The sequence below is a fragment of the Capricornis sumatraensis genome, chromosome 4 (assembly GCF_032405125.1).
Source record: "Capricornis sumatraensis isolate serow.1 chromosome 4, serow.2, whole genome shotgun sequence".
Classification (NCBI taxonomy): domain Eukaryota; kingdom Metazoa; phylum Chordata; class Mammalia; order Artiodactyla; family Bovidae; genus Capricornis; species Capricornis sumatraensis.
Window position 1 is genome coordinate 74449558 of NC_091072.1, and position 19801 is coordinate 74469358.

The following is a 19801-nucleotide window of genomic DNA, read 5'->3' on the forward strand; positions in this document are numbered from 1 at the left end:
ATTGGTAGTCAGTGCATTTAAAGAAAGAATGTGTACATTTCAGCAGGGTTTGGCCAGTCCATTTGCTCTATAAATGGGCATTCAAGTAACATTTACACTTGGTTATAATACTAGATATTAAGGAATATGCAAAATGTTTGTACCCTAGGAAAATTTTACTAGGCTACTCAATCTATGGTCTCCTTTTATTCACTAATTTTTAAAAGCAGTTTTTTCCCTTTCTATGAACAAGTAAATATTCCCATAAAAATAAACAAAGGTAAAAATATATATATCCAGCCTCTCTTTTAGGCTGTTCTCCTAACTTGTTTTAATTGAATGCTTTGCTAATGCCATGCTGATTTACCCACTTGCATTAGTAACCAAACATACCTACACTTCTTTAGTGTCTTCCTCCTGTGCTTAAGTAGCCAAGGTTTGTTTCAAAGGCTTTAACATTTGAGAGAAACTCAGTGGGTAGAATTCGTTTCAAGGTGATTTGTGTACTGCCTCAACTTCATGCACGCGTCTGCCATGTTTCTGTCTCTCAACTGTGGGCATGACTGGTCTCTTGATGAAAGTTCTAGTGCACAGAAAGGATGAAGAGAGGAAGACACAGGTGTGGGTTTGAAACAAAGGGAGGTAAGGAGAATCCAGGATTTAAAGGTTAGATTGAAAAAGAGGGTGGGGCGGGGGAAGACAGTAAACATAAGATTTTAAAGGAAGCAGAGACATGAGGAGAGTAAGATTTATTGAAAGGAGCAAAAAAAATGAAGAAAGGAACAAGAGAAAGCAAGTGAACTAGGAAGAAAGAACTGAGCTGTGTGATGGGACCTGCATGTCCTTAGCATGACCCTGTCTCCTGGCCTCCAAGCTCTGCTCCTGCTGCCATCGGCACTTTTCTCTCTTCCAGTATCTGGAGGCCAACAAAGTAGCAAACGCCACAGGGTTAATTTCCTCTCCAGCAGCAATCCTGCCCGGATGTGAGTCCTTGGGCTGTGGTTCTGGACCAAGAACAGCAAAGCTGACTTGGCCATGGATTCCATGTGCCTGAGGGACTCGGGGGATTCTGTAGCTGCTCTAAGAACTAAAATCTGTTCTCAAGTGTGTCTGAATTCTCAATCTGGTCGAAACCAGACCTCCTGGTCCTGGGTTGGACCTTTGAGACCCCTCCTTATTCATACTCCAGGATCTGAGCTGATGAGCCATGTGTAAAGAAATGCACCTCACTAAGGTCTTCCTGGCACACCAGAGAGAGGAGACAGAGATAAAGCTCCCTCTGTACCGTGCCTGCCTCTTTGGCTCTGGTCACTCAGCACTAGAATAAGCCTGCTTGCACCAGACATACACCTCAGGTCTTGACTGGAGGAAACTGGCCTGACTGCCTGTGTTTGCTCAAATGGTTATGCTGTACACAGAGCTCGGGGTTGTACCCAATCACATCTCCACTTTTATTTAAGGACTGTTTTTTTTCCTCTTCCTCAGAGTTTCCCTTTACATTCTGCAGGCAAGTATGTAGATACTTTAGCGTTTCCAGGAAAACCTGCTGACATAACTGGTCTCGTGGCTATAGACCATGCAACAGAAGTTTTTTCTCCACTGGGAAATTACATACAGCTAAGAATAAATGTGTTCACTCAGAATAGATTTTGGGTCCCCCACATCCTGGAGAACATGCTGCCTAGAAGTGCCTGTTATTGAAAATAGGACATCTAAGGTAAAGACTCAATTCATTTCAAATTTTAGCTTAATAAGGTAAAATAAAAAAACAAAAAAAACACTCCACAGATGATATCAGTCTTTAAAAGTAAGGATTTTGTCTATTTTGAACACTTGCCAGACAGTTCAGTTGATGAGACTTGGCAGTAAAGAAGTTTAAATAGCAGATTCCCTTCTCAAAATAGGTGTTCTGGGTCTAGAGCTCAGTAGACCCTGTGAGAAGGATCAGACCTTTCTACTCAAGAGACTCAGAGGCCTCTAAAGCTTTATGTTCTCCCACTGAAATGTTATTCCCTAAATGTTCCTGGAGGGAGGATAAAGAAGGCGATGTGACTGGCCCTAGGAATATCTACTGGTCTGGGATAGCCCCGCCCCAGGATCCTAGGCTTGTCTTAGGATGTGGAAAGAAAGCACGGCAGCCTGAATGAGAGGCTATACCCTTTGTACCTGTCCCTTCCTTCATGGACAGGGTAGGAGGTCTTATGCTGTTTTGCAAATCTATCAGAATTATGCTAGAAGGGTATCTAGATTCTTTTCTGACTACCTACATCATTACTGCTTTCTCAGAGCACTAATGTTTCCTCTACATGTAGAGCAACCTATGTAAGGTGTGAATATCTCCAAAATGCTTGCACAAAGAATTTCACAGAGAGTAAGCAGAAGGGTTAAAGCCAGAGCCAGCCCAGACATTTACTGTATGGTGGGGGGGTTTCAGTTTAATTACCCAGATATTTTGCACAAATTGGAAGGAGGAAATGAAAGGCTTTGTATAGTGTTCTATCTGAGGCATGGAGGCCTGACATTAGTACAGAATTTTCTGATTTCACTATGTCTAAAGGCTAGTTAGCTTCACCACTTATGGTCAGCTGCTGCTCACACACAGACATATACCCCAACTGGGGCCTTCATCGAACTAAAAAATATATATAAGACAAGAGAGCAAAAGAATGTAGATGAAGTTATAAAAATTTATTGGAAAAAAAGCTTTAAGTCGATGCTGATCAACAGAAGGCCTGTAACATCCCTCAGATGGGAAAGGCCTGACAGTGTTTAGGGACATCAATTATTTATATATTACCTCATTCATTCCTGACTATCCCTGAGATATTATCTACATATTTTAATGTGAAACAAAGTGAAGACTTGTTCATTCAACATGCTGTGGTGAAATCATTTTCAATTGGGTTAGCATCTGCTCTCTTCCCCAAAGGGTTTCCTTTAGTTATGGAAATTTATTCCAGGACAATTTAGAAAATACTCTCTCGGTTTGTTAAGAATTCTGAGTTTTAATTTTAATTCTGTTATTATTGACTGTGCAAGCTTTGATAAGGCACCTGATATCGTGGTGCTTTAGTGTGAAAAATGGTGAGGGAGGAAGATGACAAAGCATCTTATGAACTGCAAAAAATATAAAGATTAAAAAATGTCTAACATTCTATTACTGGCAGTGTTTTAAATGTGGCTGTGCCAAGTTCGAGCATGCCATGAAGGCATGGGCAGGATGTATGCCAGGCCTACCATAATGGTAGAGATTTTTGGGCACTGACTATGCTTCCTGTTGTCTGAATAGACACGGGGGCAATTACAGAAAAGTGGCTGAGAGCCCAGGACAGAGGAAATAAAGGGAAGGCACAGCCGCAGCCACTAGGACTTGGCATATTGCCATGCTGGGCTCCTCTTGTCTTTATAATACTTTAGGGGCTCTTGGGCAGCTGCCGCATAAACCTTAAATAATATTGAAAAGGGTGTATGTGAAAAAGGGATAAGAAAAATGGGGATCTGGTAGGTCTGGCTAGTTAGAAGCTTGTGGTTAGTCAGATGTTTGAGCTAGCAATTTATTAATTTGATGTTAAGGAGAGGAATGCCTTTTCACTTGTGAGTGAAGGCTCTAGTCAAGAGAGAGCAAATGTGGGTCAGGTGTGGGAGGTAGGAAGACAGTGAAGAATTGTTCATGAGACACTCCTTGTGTGGGTGAAGGCTCGGAAAACTCCTGAGCGGGTACTCTGATCTAACCTCAGGTGGGTATGAGTGAGCTGATATTACCACGATTAGCAGCATTACTTGGTAAAGAAAGAAAACGTGGTCTTATTCTTGGATCTGAGTCTGTGTCTGAGCTTCAGTTCAGCTGCAGTAAAAAGCACTCCAGGGCACACCGAATGCTTTGTATTCACTGAAGGTTCCTGTTTGTCTCTTCCAGCTTCTGCTTCCTGCTCCTGGTACCTAATTTCTGCTCCTGCCTTCCACTTTCCTCCTAATGTGAGCTCAACTTACAGCTTTCTATTCTGGGCTGCACCCTTCTACTGTGTTTTTCCGTGTGTGTGTGTGTGTGTGTGTGTGTGTGTGTGTGTGTGTGTGTGTGTGTGTGTGTCTATTCTGGGCTGCACCCTTCTACTGTGTTTTTCCGTGTGTGTGTGTGTGTGTGTGTGTGTGTGTGCGTGCGTGCGTGTGTGCGTGCGTGCGTGCGCGTGTGCGTGTGCGTGTGTGTAAAACAGAGGTGTGCTCTGTAGGCCTCCAATCCCCTTTAGCAGAATAATACCCATTTCCTCCTCTGCCATGGGAAAGTTCTGTCTCCTCCTCTGCCTTTACCAACCAGAATGAACATGTATTCTCCTAAGTGTTAAAAATACAGCATTCATCCTAGAGCTGAAAAAGATTTTCACTGATAAGTAAATACATTGGGCCTATTATTTTTACATTGTCTGAACTGTGATTTGTACAGGCTTTAATTGTACTATTATACCCAAATTTTATTCTGTCTTTTAATATTTCCTGTTTGCTAGGCAAGGACCTAGTCCTTTTAGAGAAACCTAGTTAAAGTATCCAAGGACATCTCCACTTATGTCCTATCTAGTTAGAAGTGTCGATATAAGAAAAAACAATTTGGGAATTTCCTAGCAGTCCAGTGGTTAGGATGCTGAGTTCTCACTGCTGAGGGCCTGCATTCAATCCCTGTCTGGGAACCAAAATCCCACTAACCATGCAGCACAGCCAAAAAAAAAACAGGAAAGAAATAAAGAAAAACCAATTCTACATCAAGATCCTACCATATAGCACTGGGAACTATGCTCAATATCCTGTAGTAAACCATAATGGAAAAAATATGAAAAGAATATACATATATAACTGAATCACTAAGCTGTATACCAGAAACTAACACAGCATTATAAATCAACTATACTTCAATAAAATTTTTTAAAAAAGAAGGAAACATTTCTGAACTCCAAATAATCCCCTAATATCTGCCAACAGCATTGAATACAGTAACATTTGATCATATTTAAATTCCTCAGTTATGCTTGGTAAACTGAGTTGTAGCTGTGGTCTTGAAGTTTTTCTTTTTGACTCGAACGCAAGGAATGGAGAGCCTGCTGTTAACACTCAGCACACCCCCCCCCCTCATTTTTAAATCCTTTGGTGCTATTTGGGAGTTTACCACCAATTTTATTAAACTCCCTTCTATGGATCTTAACCTTTACTCCTCTGCCCATTTTCTGCTCTCATTTCCTGTTGAAATCTGCTTGGCAACCATTCCTATTTTTGCTTTACCTCTTTGTGAATCATGTGGCAAGTGAGCCAGCGGTCTGAATTTACTTTATGGGTCTATTTTCAGACTTTTTAAATTAAAATTCTATCTTACCCATAAGCTGTTTTATTTTAGGCTTACCTTAACCATTCAGGCCTTGAGCTTTGGGACTAAGTTGTATTATTTGCTACCATCCTGGTCCTGGTGGCAAAGGGGCCACCACCCTGCCTGAGAGAGCTTCCAGACCACCTTAACCAAACTGCTCCCACCTTTACTGTTAGTAGTTGAGGTGTTTCTATTGGGACAAGTCAAGGATCACACACAGCTAGAGACTTCTTACCCCCAACCCTAGTGGCCATGTAACTCCTTCCTATCGCGTGAAACTTACAGTTTTGGAACTCTGGCGTGCATCAGTGCTAGAATACACTACGTAGTTTGTGTGTTCAGTCTCTCACTAGTGTCTGACTCTTTGCAACTGCGTGGACTGTAGCCCACTAGGCTCCTCTGTCCATGGGATTTCCCAGGCAAGAGTACTATAGTGGGTTGCCACTTCCTTCTCCAGGGGATCTTCCCAACCCAGCGATCGAACCCGCGTCTCCTGCGTTGGCAAGTGGATTCTTTCCTCCTGAGCCACCTGGGAAGCGCTTCTGTAGTTTAGGATTAAGTTTACCAGCAGCAGCTGTGCTCACCCCGCCCGTATTCCACACTACAAACAGGTCATGAATTCCCTATGATGACTCCTCCCACCCTGCCCCAGTACATTAGTTTTATTCTCCTTTTGGTTTTTTTTTAAAAGATTATGGAACCTATAGTTTTATTGGGCTGTGCTTTTTTCTGTTGTTCTAATAAAATGGTTTGTGTCTCTTTTAAAATGTTCCATTTTATATGTCCATTTTGCTTTATTTAAAAATATTATGTCTAGTGGATTAAGTAAGTCAAGATTATAAGCAGAAGGGACTGATAGTTGCTTTATCCAAGTATCTTTTCCAAATATATACAAAAAAGAATGTCTATATGTATATAACTGAGTTTGCTATATGGCAGAGATTGGCACAACATTGTAAATAAAGTGTACTTTTTTAAAGTAAACAAAGTTTTAAAAACCAGTGCCTTTTCCTACTTCCCAAAGCCAAATGCTCTTTCTCTCCTTGAAAGTTACCCCCTTCAGAAACTGTTCTTTAAAAAGTCGGTCCTGCTTCTATTTGGCACTTAAACAATTATCTTTCTTCTGTGTGTGATGACATTTTCTCCTAATTTCCTGTCTGCAGAATCATTTTGTGTGTACTCGTGTGTGTGTGGTGGTTGGTCTAAGCCTTTCTCTGCAATCCGGCCCTAGATCCACTCATCCTCAGTGGCTGCTGCACTTAGAACAGCCAGACAGTCTGGGTAAGGAATTCAGGAGAGCCTATGGCTTTAAAGAGTCAACTGATAGAACTATAGCAGGCTTAGTGTTCCTCTGAGAATTGACAGACCAGGTAAGGGAGCCCATAGATAACAAAGTAAATCCTGGGGCCCACCTCAGCAGAGTACTAACTTCTCACTGCCTTAGCTAGCTGAAGTTGTCCTTTACCTTTTCCTAGAAGTTTCAGGCACCTGCAAGAGAGACCTGCGTGGAATGTCAGAAAACAGTCTACTCCATGGAGCGTCTCCTGGCCAACCAGCAGGTGTTTCACATCAGCTGTTTCCGTTGTTCCTATTGCAACAGCAAGCTTAGGTAAGCCAGACCAAACAAGCCATCTCCGGAGGTGTGGGTGGACCTCCAGGGGGAGTCTTTGGTTTTTAGAACACTTAGAATACTAGAATCTGTGGTGCTAATAGTATCTGGTGTTATAGAAGAGCTCAGAGAGCTGTCGTAGTAGCTGTTCAGGTGATTATCACTGATCCAAAGACAGACTACAGACTAGTAAAGTTGGAAGATGACCCATTCAGGATTTCAGCTTCTCACCTACTTAGTCCAGATGAGAACCATGTATGCTTTGGCATGTGTTTAGAGATGTCATATTGCTTTTTCTTTAATACAGTTGTGAGGGTGATTAAAAAAAATTGAATTGTGTGTGCTGTTGAGGATCTTCGAAGAAAGTGAAAAGTACCATTTAATTACAAGCATTTTATTATAGTAAATGATAATGGTGTTTAGAACTTCTTGGTACACTGACATTAATTTACACGTTAGGACTAAAGCTTAAATCATGCAGGTTGCTGGTGACCTAATTTAGCAGAATGTTTTCCCTTGGTATCAAGAATCATACAGTTAAGAAATCTCAAGAGGATACTTGTTGAAGCCCTTCAGGTTATCCCAAGTACTGTATAAATGGCAAAAACAGCAAAAATAGTAGATCCTGAAGAACACATATTTTTCTGTATATTGCTTCGTTTTCTGAGAAAATAATGATGTATCATTTCTTCTTAGTAACTCAAAGTATGGATATAAATGTGGCAAATTGTGGAAATATTCCATATGGCCTCATTTTATTCATATTGGAGGAGGAAGTAACCAGGATGTCATTTCTTCCAGCCTTCCTTCCAGAGCAGGCATCCCTTCCACCATACTGCTGAAAGATGTCCTGGCACCTGTGTGGCACTTCTGGGTGGGTTAATACCCCACTTCAGCTAGTTCTGGTGGTAGTGCTAGCTCGACAGCTTTCCCTTCTGTTGAGCCAAAATGTGCGTCTGTAACTTCCACTCAGTGGTTCTTTTTCCGCCCACTGTATTTTTTTCTCCACAGCACATTCTTCTAAATTTTTGAATTTTTATGTTTCTCCTGTGGAAATGCTGTTGTTTTTCTACTCCACCTATAAAATGTGTTACCCTTTGAGAGACACCAGATGTCCTAAAGGCCTGTCCAGCACTGACCTTAGGGTAGACCGCCTTCTGGCTGTTGCTTGCTATTCTCCTATTAACCATAGCTTCCTTTTATTTAGTCACTGGCATCTACTGAGTGCCAGCCATTGGCAGAGCATTATACCCATTCCTGCTTTTAAATTATAACACAAATGGGAAACTAGGAGGAAAATGATTCAACTTTTTACAAAGGAATATCATTAAAAATAGTTACATGTTATAAATACTTAGGAAATAGAATGATCAGAATTAGGTGGAATTTAGGGAAGACTTCTTGGAAGTAATTTTTTTTTTTTAACAGTTTTGACAGAGGGGAGTGAAATCACTTGAAAATGGGAGCATGCACCAAGTGGAAGAATGTCTTCTGAAGTTTCAGGCCTAGAAATGAGCATTTTTTAAATAAGGATAATACAAACAAATGTGTTTAAAAGAGGATGGAGCATCCTCAGTGACTGATGATGTGCTTTTTAAAAAAAAAATATTTATTTGGCTGCACTGGGTCTTAGTTGCAGTGCATGAGGTCTTTAGTTGTGGCATGTGAGATTTTGTTCCCTGACCAGGGATCAAACCTGAGCCCCCTGCCTTGGAGGGCAGAGTCTTAGCCACTGGACCACCAGGGAAGTCCCTGAAGTGCTTTTAAAGATATTTTTCCTCACTTTGCATCTTCTGGAAATACTAGAGTTGCCAGGTTTCAGTCTACTGGTATAAATAAGAGGATACAGATTTGTTAACTTTGTGCTCTTTCTTTTTTTTTTTTAAACAACAGTCTAGGAACATATGCCTCTTTACATGGGAGAATCTATTGCAAGCCTCACTTCAATCAACTCTTTAAATCTAAAGGTAACTATGATGAAGGCTTTGGACACAGACCACACAAGGATCTGTGGGCAAGCAAAAATGAAAATGAAGAGACATTGGAGAGACAAGTCCAGCTTCCAAATGCAGCGGAGACCCTTCAGAGCCCAGGGGTAGAAAATGCCCCCATTGAGAAAGTGGGTGTGCTAACTGCAAGTATGGAAGCCAAGGCCTCCTGCCCGCTGGAGAAGGAAGACAAGCCAGCTGAAACCAAGAAGCTGAGGATCGCCTGGCCACCCCCCACTGAGCTTGGCAGTTCAGGAAGTGCCTTGGAAGAAGGGATCAAAGTATTGAAGCCTAAGTGGCCTCCTGAGGATGAAATTAGCAAGCCTGAAGCTCCTGAGGATATAGACCTGGATCTGAAGAAGCTAAGACGATCTTCTTCTCTGAAGGAGAGAAGCCGCCCGTTCACCGTAGCAGCTTCATTTCGAACCTCTTCAGTCAAGAGCCCCAAAGCCTTGTCCCCACCTATCAGGAAAGGGTGGAGCATGTCAGAGCAAAGTGAGGAGTATGGAGGAGGTGTAGCAGCAGAAAGGAAACACATGGAAAATGCCAACACCTCTGAGAAGAATGAGAGTGTGGGGAAAACAACCTGGCCCAACAAGGGATCTAAAGGAGGGGAGGCTGGGCGGAGAAGCAGGGAGAGTCCTAGTTTTGAGATGGGGAGTGAAAATCTTATAGAGAATGGTGCAAACTTAGATGAAAGTGATAAAAACCTTCTCAAAAAGCAGTCTCCACTAGAACCCAAGGCAAAAACCTGGTTTAGCTATACAGACAACCCCTCCACTAAAGAATTCACTACTCAAAATCAGAAATCCCAGGATGTGGGATTCTGGGAGGAAGAGGTAGTCGAAGAGCTGTCTGTAGAGGAACAGATAAAGAGAAATCGGTACTATGATGAGGATGAAGATGAAGAGTAGTAAATTGCAATGATGTTGGGCCTTACATTTATGTGTCAGTGAGCCACTGCCCTTATCAAAGTGATACACATAAACAGCTGTCTTGGCATGAACTGAAATTTATGTGGAAGTGACTTTGGAAGAGAGTTCCTGCTTCAAAAAAAAAAAAAAAATCCCATACTGCAGCTTAAGTGAACCAACTCTAAATGCTAGAGATAGCATCACTTAAATCCTCTATTTTAGCAATGATGATATACACAACTGCTTTAAGGTCTTCTGGAAGCGGGAGTGTGTATGGCGGAGCCGGGGGGGTGGGGATATTCCAACTGATAAGGTCCAGATTTCACTGTATTCCCGAAAGACAATATGAAAATAGAGAGATGATTAGTAGTGCACTGTTCCACTAAAAATTTAATTATGGAATGAGCAGAAGGGATTTAGGGGCCTAAACATTATAACTGAATGCACTTTAGTATAAAGGGCACAGTTTGCATATTTTTACATGAATACCAATTTATTGTTTAGTATTCCTTTGCTAAGAGATTAAATATTTAGTCTTTTTTTAAAAAATTAGGTTAATTTTCTTGCTCTGATGTATATGGGGGATTTATTGCTTACTATGATATACATGGGGGGTTATTGCATCCTGCTTTCTAGACCACATCCTGAACTAGCGTATTGAGATATAGCACAACCATCTCTTCAGAGTACCTTTTGATCACCCTCGGTGCTTGGAGGAATTCATTGTGTCCCAAATAAGCTATGATATTTGCCAATGAGTATGACCACACCCCAAATGATTGCTTTCTTCTGGGTGGTCTCTGTGCTTCTCATAATTTACTGAAAGCTGCAATGTTTTTATAAGATCTTTTATATTTGCCATGTTGCATATTTAGAGCAAAGTGATGAGTTTAAAGGAGGAATAACAGAAAAAAACAAAAGATGCCTTAAACCACTTGAGCTCAGACCCTCCAACCCCTGTAATTCTACTTCTGATATCCCCTTTCTGGGACATTAGTTTTTTAATAAGTTCTGAAATGTATAGATTTTTATGGCAGACAGTATTCCTAGGGTGCAATTAAACCAATTATAGGCCTTTTTTGAGAGATGATTTTCTAGTATAAAGGTTTTGGAACAATATAAACTTGAGTACATTTGTTGTACATAATTGATATTCCAAATTGTATTTTGGGGGGAGAGAGGTGTTTTAAGCTATAGGCTTTACTTTATACTGCATTTTTTGAGATTTAGCGCTGATATTTTTAGAGATGTAAAAATCTGCTTTCTTACAGTCTTGCTTACTCTGAAACATTTTTATTCAATAAAGCTTTTAACTGACATTTGAACTTTCAGTGTTCTTTTCCATCATTATTTTACATTGTTACTGTCTCTCAGGACCTACTTTTGCTTAGCAGTTTGGGTAGAAAAGGCAAATGGGTCTGATGGGTTTCAAGAGAAGTACTATGTATACCTCGCACCACTAGGTGGTGGTGTTGAGCTGGTCTTAGGCTTTCATTCTTCTAGAAGACAAATTTTTCTTCAAAATGTAAAGCAGTTTGGCAACAAAATTATCGTGTGCGTTCAAAACGAGAAGCTTGTTTTACCAATTCAAGATGCAGTGGTGGTTTTATTAATTAGTTAATTATTGTTCAGTTGCTAAGTAGTGTCCGACTTCCAACCTCATGGATTGTAGCACGCCAGGCTCCTCTGTCCTCCAGTATTTCCCAGAGTTTGCTCAAATTCTTGTCTACTGAGTCAGTGGTGTTATCTAACCATCTTATCCTCTGCCATCCCCTTCTCCTGTCCTCAGTCTTTCCCAGAATCAGGGTCTTTTCCAATGTTTCGGCTCTTTGCATCATGTGGCCAAAGTATTAGAGCTTTAGCATCAGTCTTTCCAATGAATATTTTGAGTTCAGTTCCTTTAGGATTGACTGGTTTGATCTCCTTCCAGTCTCAAGAGTCTTCTCTGGCACCACAATTCAAAAGCATCAATTCTTCAGTGCTCAGCCATCTTTAATGGTCCAACTCTCACATCTGTACATAATTACTGGAAAAACCATAACTTTAACTATATGGACCTTTGTCGGCAAAGTGATGTCTCTGCTTTTTAATACGCTGTCTAGGTTTGTCATAGCTTTCCTTCCAAAGAGCAGTTGTCTTTTGATTTCATGGCTGCAGTCACCATCCACAGTGATTCTGGAGCCCAAGAAAAGAAAATCTGTCACTGCTTCCACTTTTTCCCCTTCTACTTGCCATTAAAGTGATGAGACCCGATGCCATGATCTTAGTTTTTTGAATGTTAGGTTTCAAGCCAGGTTTTTCACTCTCCCCTTTCACCCTCATCAAGAAGCTCTTTAGTTCCTCTTCACTTTCAGCTATTAGTGTTGTATTATATGCATATCTGAGGTTGTTGCCATTTCTCCTGGCAAATTTGATTCCACCTTGTGATTCATCCACCCCAACATTTCTCATGATGTACTCTGCATTTAAGTTAAATAAGCAGGCTGACAATATACAGCCTTGTCATACTCCTTTCCCAATTTTGAACCAGTCAATTGTTCCACGTCCATTTCTAACTGTTGCCTCTTGACCTGCATACAGGTTTCTCAGGAGGCAGTTAAGGTGGTCTGGTGTTCCCATCTCTAAGAATTTTCCAGTTTGTTGTGATCCACAGTCAAAGCTGTAGTGTAGTCAATAATTCTATCTCCAAGGAAATCTACACTCCCATTTAAAGAAAAAAAAAACCTTAATAAGGTAAAGTTGCTAAGTTAAGTCACTTCAGTCGTGTCCGACTCTGTGCGACCCCATAGACGGCAGTCCACCAGGCTCCTCTGTCCCTGGGATTCTCCAGGCAAGAGCACTGGAGTGGGTTGCCATTTCCTTCTCCAATGCATGAAAGTAAAAAGTGAAAGTGAAGTCGCTCAGTCGTGTCCGACTCTTCAAGACCCCATGGACTGCAGCCTACCAGGCTCCTCTGTCCATGGGATAAGGTAAAGTATACTTCACCTTATAATTATGCCTAAATGCTAAATGGAATCTTCGAATGTCTCTGCTGGACTTGAAATGGACTTGTTTTTTGCTCCAGGCAGAGGTATAGTTGGTTGTTTGATTTCCTTGTTTGCAGAGGCAACCGCCCTAATTAGTAAGGTGCTTTTTTTTCTTTCTTTCTTTCTTTTTTAAATGGGAATGTAGGTTTCCTTGGAGATAAAAATGCTTTTTGAGTCATCTGTTAACACTTTCCAGGGTTGCTGTGTGTTCCAGTTTCTTGCCTGGTCATCAAAGTGGATGGCTGGATACTACTATCTGCTCTTGACTCTGCTCTTGACTCTACTACAGGCTGAAGTAATTTTGAAAGCCCTGAAAGCCCTGTTCACTGAACAGTTAATCCAGAAGTACCTGCTGACTTTTACAAAATATCCAATCCTGGTTTGAGTTTAGCTACCTTTACTTTGAGACTCACTATTGCTCTAACCCATGCCACATGGTACTCATCACATCTACTAACCTTATACAAAAAGTGAGGGCCTATGGTAGGCCTTTTGAGGGTATCACTTGAGTGTGTGCCTGCTCAGTTGTGTCCAACTCCTTGCAACCCTACGTACTGTAGCTCAGTAGGCTGCTCTATCCATGGAATTTTCCAGGCAAGAATACTGGAATGAGTTGCCATTTCCACCTCCAGGGGATCTTTGCTACCCAGGGATTGAACTCACATCTCCTTTGTCTCCTGCAGTGCAGGCAAATTCTTTACCACTGAGTTGAGTATGTCACCATATATCAGGTATGTGAGGACTGCGATTATCCTGGGAAGAATTTTTCCTTGCCTTTCAAGGGCTAGTATAGAGAGTGAAGATAAGAATTAGTTCCATAATCAATACATTAAAGGATATTCTTATATCAAGAGAATGACCAGTTCAGTTCAGTTCAGTCACTCAATCATGTCCGACTCTTTGCAGCCCCATGAATCGCAGCATGCCAGGCCTCCCTGTCCATCACCAACTCCCGGAGTTCACTCAAACTCACGTCCATTGAGTCAGTGATGCCATTCAGCCATCTCATCCTCTGTCGTCCCCTTCTCCTACTGCCCCCAAACCCTCCCAGCATCAGAGTCTTATCCAATGAGTCAACTCTTCACATATCTGAGGTGGCCAAAGTACTGGAGTTTCAGCTTTAGCATCATTCCTTCCAAAGAACATCCAGGGCTGATTTCCTTTAGAATGGACTGGTTGGATCTCCTTGCAGTCCAAGGGACTCTCAAGAGTCTTCTCCAAAACCACAGTTCAAAAGCAGCAATTCTTCGGCGCTCAGCTTTCTTCACAGTCCAATTCTCACATCCATACACGACCACTGGAAAAATCATAGCCTTGACTAGATGGACCTTTGTTGGCAAAGTAATGTCTCTGCTTTTGAATATGCTATCTAGGTTGGTCATAAGTTTTCTTCCAAGGAGTAAGTGTCTTTTAATTTCATGGCTGCAGTCACCACCTGCAGTGATTTTGGAACCCCAAAAATAAAGTCTGACACTGTTTCCACTGTTTCCCCATCTATTTGCCGTGAAATGATGGGACCGGATGCCATGATCTTCGTTTTCTGAATGTTGAGCTTTAAGCCAACTTTTTCACTCTCCTCTTTCACTTTCATCAAGAGGCTCTTTAGTTCCTCTTCACTTTCTGCCATAAGGGTGGTGTCATCTGCATATCTGAGGTTATTGATATTTCTCCCTGTAATCTTGGGTAATATTGATTGCAGCTTTTGCTTCTTCCAGCCCAGCGTTTCTCATGATGTACTCTGCATATAAGTTAAATAAGCAGGGTGACAATATACAGCCTTGACGTACTCCTTTTCCTATTTGGAATCAGTCTGTTGTTCCATGTCCAGTTCTAACTGTTGCTTCCTGATTTGCATATAGGTTTCTCAAGAGGCAGGTCAAGTGGTCTGGTATTCCCACCTCTTTCAGAATTTTCCACAGTTTATTGTGATCCACACAGTCAAAGGCTTTGGCATAGTCCAGATAATACTAAATATTCTTAGAAAACAAAAGCACCTACAGCCAAACAAAAAGCATTTATTCTCTCAGGTCTCTGAATGAAGGAAACTTCTTGGACTATGTCAAGGTCGACAATAGAATGACGTGAATTTTTCTGTTGGTGAAGCAAGAAAAGGCCTGCTTTGGGACCTGAAATGATTAAGGAGACTCTGTTCATGACTGCTACAAGGGCCAACTTAGTTCTGCCAGCTTGCAGGTCAAATCACTCCTGGCCTAAGTGAAACCTGTACTAAGTTTGCTCTCACATATTTCGTCAACAATATGTTTTCTTATAACCAAGAGGTTGAGGAATGTTACAAAAGTGTTTTTCTGGGAATAGGTCTTGAGACCAAGATCATGGTGTATAAGTTCCTGTAAGCCAAGTTAGCGTGTTCTTTTTTCCTGGAGCTCTGATTTGAATTCCCATGGGATCAAGGAGCATTTACTTCTTTTAATATGCATCTTGATTATAAGTTAGTTACCATCAAAACTATTTGAGTTTGGATGAAAACGGCTTCAGGCATGGTTTTAGACCAGCAGCAGTGGCATGACCTCTGAGTTTGTTAGAAATGCACATTCCTGGGCCTACCCTGAACTTCCTGAATCAAAACTTTGGATGGAGCCCAGTTAACTTTTAGCAAACTTTTAGCACATTCTCTATGTAGGAGATCAGTTCAGTTCAGTCGCTCAGTCGTGTCCGACTCTTTGCAAACTCATAGACTGCAGCACTCCAGGTTTCCCTGTCCATCACCAGCTCCTTGAGCTTATTCAAACTTATGTCCATCATGTCAGTGATGCCATCCAACCATCTCATCCTCTGTCATCCCCTTCTCTTTCCGCCTTCAATCTTTCCCAGCATCAGGGTCTTTTCCAATGAATCAATTCTTCCCATCATGTGGCCAAAGTATTGGAGTTTCAGCTTCAGCATCAATCTTTCCAATGAATATTCAGGGCTGATTTCCTTTAGGATTGACAGGTTGGATCTCCTTGCAGTCCAAGGGACTCTCAAAAGTCTTCTCCAACACCACAGTTCAAAAACATCAATTCTTCGGCACTCAGCTTTCTCTGTACTCTCTCACATCCATACATGACTACTGGAAAAACCACAGCTTTGACTAGATGGACCTTTGTTGGCAAAGTAATGTCTCTGCTTTTGAATATGCTATCTAGGTTGGTCATAGCTTTTCTTCCAAGGAGCAAGTGTCTTTTAATTTCATGGCTGCAATCATCATCTGCAGTGATTTTGGAGCCCCAAAATACAGTCTCTCACTGTTTCCACTGTTTCCCCATCTGTTTGCCATGAAGTGATGGGACTGGATGTAGGAGATGGAACAAGCTAATGTCTGAGCTGTAGCACACTTAAGGCTTGAGAACCACTGGAATTACAGCACATCTTTTAGTCTGTTCTTTAAGGTGGCTCCTTTTATTTCTCTTCTTCTGCTCCCTTTGAAACTCTATCTTCTGCTGCAAGCATGCCTACCAGAATAAAGATACTCTGTCTTTAAACAAGATTAGTTCTTTAACCTTTTTTCAGATCATTCTAGGTAGCCTGTGGTAATTAACCTTGTAGCTAGGTTTGAATGGGTGGCACCCAGGGTTCAGGTTCTCCAGCAATTTAGTTCAGTGTTTTGAAGGTTTCTTGCCTATGGCTCCCCTCACTGTTTATGTAGATCCATAAAAGAGGTCAATGTTCAATGTGGAAATGTAGAATTAAGGAAGTTTGTAGGATAAAGCCTCAGGGTTTTGGAGTCTAAAGACTTTCCAGTTGAGAAGCTCACCTCTACCACTTGTTTATATAACCTCGGGCAAGCTACTCTTTGGACCTCAGTTTACTTATTCATAAAATAGTAAATAAAACACCCACTTCATGAAATGAGGAAGTTAAATACTGTGTGTAAAAAGTTTAGTGCATTTCCTGGGATATAGTAAACTTCATTAAACGTTGGCCATCAACATCTTTCTTTTTCCTTTATATTTTCCTTTGGATACCTTCTATTTCCTTTTCCCATGAGAATAAAAGGATTTTTTTTTTGAAAGCCCACTTTAATCGATATACAGTGAAAGTGGGTTGAGATCGTGGAGAGGCAAGTAGGGAAAGTGTGGAGAGAAAAGAGAGAGAAACCAAAAAGATCGCTGCTGACAGGCGGGACCAGCTGAGATGGAGATAAACCCTAGCGAGAAATGGGGCTGGGAGCGGGAGGGAGAGAGACATGGCCTTCCAAGGAGCAGATATCGTTTTAAGCTGGCTGGACTGAGAAAAATGTCCCCATAAAGGAGCCCTGTCTGAAATAACGGGTGTAGCCACAGAAGGACGGGAGAGTGGGAGAGGAGGAAAAGCTCGGTCGAAACCGGTAGCGAAAAAGGTTGAGACCAGACTTGAGTGCCTCGGGGGTGGGGCCAGGCCTGGGGGAGGCGGGGCGGGAAAGGGAGGGGCGTGGTTGGGACCAGAGGGCGGAGTCCCGAGAAGAGGCGGCGGGGGAAGCTGCAGAGAGGAAGGTGGGCGGGGAGGCGGGATGGGCGGTGAAGAGGCCCGGCCCCGCAGAGGAGGCGGGCTGAGACGTGCCGGGGATGAGAAGGGGCCGGAAGGGGGTGGCCGCCGGTCCGGCCCCGCCCCGGGGCCGCCTCCCCGCGGGTTCCGTTGGCTGTGGCGGCAGCTGAAGCTGTGGCGGCTGGGGCCGCTGGGCGGGAGTAAGATGGCGACAGCGGCGGCGGGCGCCCTGGGCCTGTTGTGGGGCTGGCTGTGGAGCGAGCGCTTCTGGCTGCCTCAGAACGTGAGCTGGGCCGACTTCGAGGGACAGGGCGACGGCTACGGCTACCCGCGGGCCCGGGACATCCTCTCGGTGTTCCCACTGGCGGCGGGAGTGTTCTCCGTGAGGCTGCTCTTCGAGCGGTGAGAGCCCGCGGGCGAGCGGTGCAAAGGGCCGGGGGCGCGGGCTGGTGAAGCCGGTCCAGGGCGAAAGACCGAGGTCCGGGACCGGAAGACGAATTGCAGGAAAGCCCGGAAGCAGGGGCCTGGGAGAGTCCGGGCCGCGCGGGAGATGCTCGGGAGGGTGGCCGCGGTGGTCGTGGAGCCTAGGTAAAGACAGGGAGTTTGGGGCTTGGACATTAAAAGAGTGCGAGTCGCAGGGGACGCTGGACCCATTCAGTTTTAGAGCCCCGAGGTCACTTGCGGGGGTTTCATAGGCCCCTCCCCAGCCTTCAAGGATTCTGCAGACCAGGAAACAGGTTGAATGTGAGCTGCGACCGAGAACCCGAGGCGGGAAACAAGAAAGAGCTAAGAGAACCAGAACTAGTTGGGGCCGTCAAGAGCCAAGCTGAAAGGAGCGGGTTCATGGGAAGCTAAGATTTGTGAGGGCACTTTAGTTTCTGGGAATTGAGAGGCACAGGATTAGTTGGGCCCTAAGCCTTGGTTCGTCAGCTCATGGACGCGTGTGTGTGTGTGTTTCAGTAAAGTTGTGCCAGGGCTCGTAAGAGTAGAAATCTGGCAGGGTGTGGTGGAGTCTCAGGCTTCCAGAGCACGAAAAGGTGTCAAATGAGTTGCAGAACGGGCCTTGGAGGCCTGAAATGGTAGGAAGAGTGATCACACTGAAAGGATGGACAGCCTTAGGGCTTATAAGACTGTTGTGTTGAGCCAGCTTCTCAGCGACCATGTGTTCTTGACAGAAGTGTTTTCACTTTTCTTTGAGTGAGTGGCTCCTGTCTGCTAAGATAAAGATACTCACTGAAGACTTGATGTGGTGGTGATTTTACAGTGTGAACTTATAGCTGTGGGTGATTTTGATCCAGTCTACTCACCCCCCTGGAAAGGTGACTTTTGCATAGGTCTCAGGTAATGAGGGTGGAACTTTGACATCTTTCTTTCTTTTGGCCAGTATTCAGAGCAAGAATGTCCTTTCGAGGATGGACATATATTGCAGATAGACTACTCTGTTACTGTCTGAAAAATTAATATTAATCTGTTTTGGATTACTTCTTTTCCCACTATTTCTGACACAAAAATGTGTTATGTGTTGCCCACCATTCATCCATTTATTCACAGTGTTTATGTATTTTCATCAGAGTGCTCTACCAAAGATTCAAGTGTAAAAATAAAGATACTTTTAACTGAAGCAAATGAAACCAAAAGAACCAAATGCCTTTTCTGGGTCCTCGGGAACTTAGCATTGCAGTTCTTTAAGTATAGTCACTAAATTAAGTGTCCCTGAGGTGGAGGCACAAACCACTTGTCCCTCTTAGGAGTAAACTAGGTCCAGGCACCCTCCATTATAGCATCTGTGTATGAGAGCTAAAAAAAAAAGAAAGTATAATGACTGAAAAGGAAATACACAGTTCAGGAAAGAAAAAAAAAAGTTCGTCATCCTAGGCAAAAGATTCTCTGCTTTTCATATAAATGTTTAACAATATGGAAGTTTTCCCCAAGTTAGTGGTAAGAGGAGATAACTTGTTGCTTATAAACACTGATTTTATATAAACTTGCATATATTTTCAAATTTCCAAAGAGTTCCCCCAGGTGACTGTGAAGACTTACATATCCCCTGGCACAACCACTGGAAAGGATCCTTTTTACCTGCGGGAATTCTATCCGAATGTTTCTATGGTGCTCCAGTGTCAGGGGAGAAGGGATGGGTGGGAATACTGATGTGAAAGCATTCTAGTATGGTATTTCTTGGATAGTAAGAATAGGCACCTTGTTCATCTCATGTTTGATCTTAGGAAAGTTTAACCCTAGCCGCAGTCTTGCTATTTTGTTTCTCTTTAAGACCTAACCACTTTAGTTAGCAATAGAATTTACAGCTGAAATATTGGTTCAGTTAGTCTCTTTCCTACGTTTTCTTCTTTCTCAAGTCCTAACTACTTAGTTTCTAAAAAATGATTCACATGATAACCATAGGCTGTAAGAGCTAGAACTCCAGCTTCCTTTTATATAAACAGTAAACTTAAGGCTTAGAAGCATTTTCAGCT

General features: G+C 42.6%; 2 protein-coding genes across 6 annotated transcripts in view; both read left to right on the top strand.

Moving 5' to 3' along the window:
• The window catches only part of LIMA1 (LIM domain and actin binding 1), a 90426-nt gene extending 79280 nt beyond the window's left edge, over positions 1-11146 (top strand). For 2 of the 4 annotated variants that reach the window (XM_068969801.1, XM_068969802.1), the window contains exons 10-11: positions 6802-6935; positions 8829-11146. In XM_068969801.1, coding sequence (XP_068825902.1) covers positions 6802-6935; positions 8829-9837 — 1143 coding nt within the window. In that variant the 3' untranslated portion in view covers positions 9838-11146. The remainder of the gene's footprint in view (positions 1-6801; positions 6936-8828) is intronic. The other 2 variants (XM_068969803.1, XM_068969804.1) reach the window with 1 other exon arrangement.
• A 6360-nt stretch (positions 11147-17506) lies between these two features.
• CERS5 (ceramide synthase 5) overlaps positions 17507-19801 on the top strand; it is a 30259-nt gene continuing 27964 nt past the window's right edge. For both annotated transcript variants that reach the window (XM_068970729.1, XM_068970728.1), the window contains exon 1: positions 17507-17729. In XM_068970729.1, coding sequence (XP_068826830.1) covers positions 17533-17729 — 197 coding nt within the window. In that variant the 5' untranslated portion in view covers positions 17507-17532. The remainder of the gene's footprint in view (positions 17730-19801) is intronic.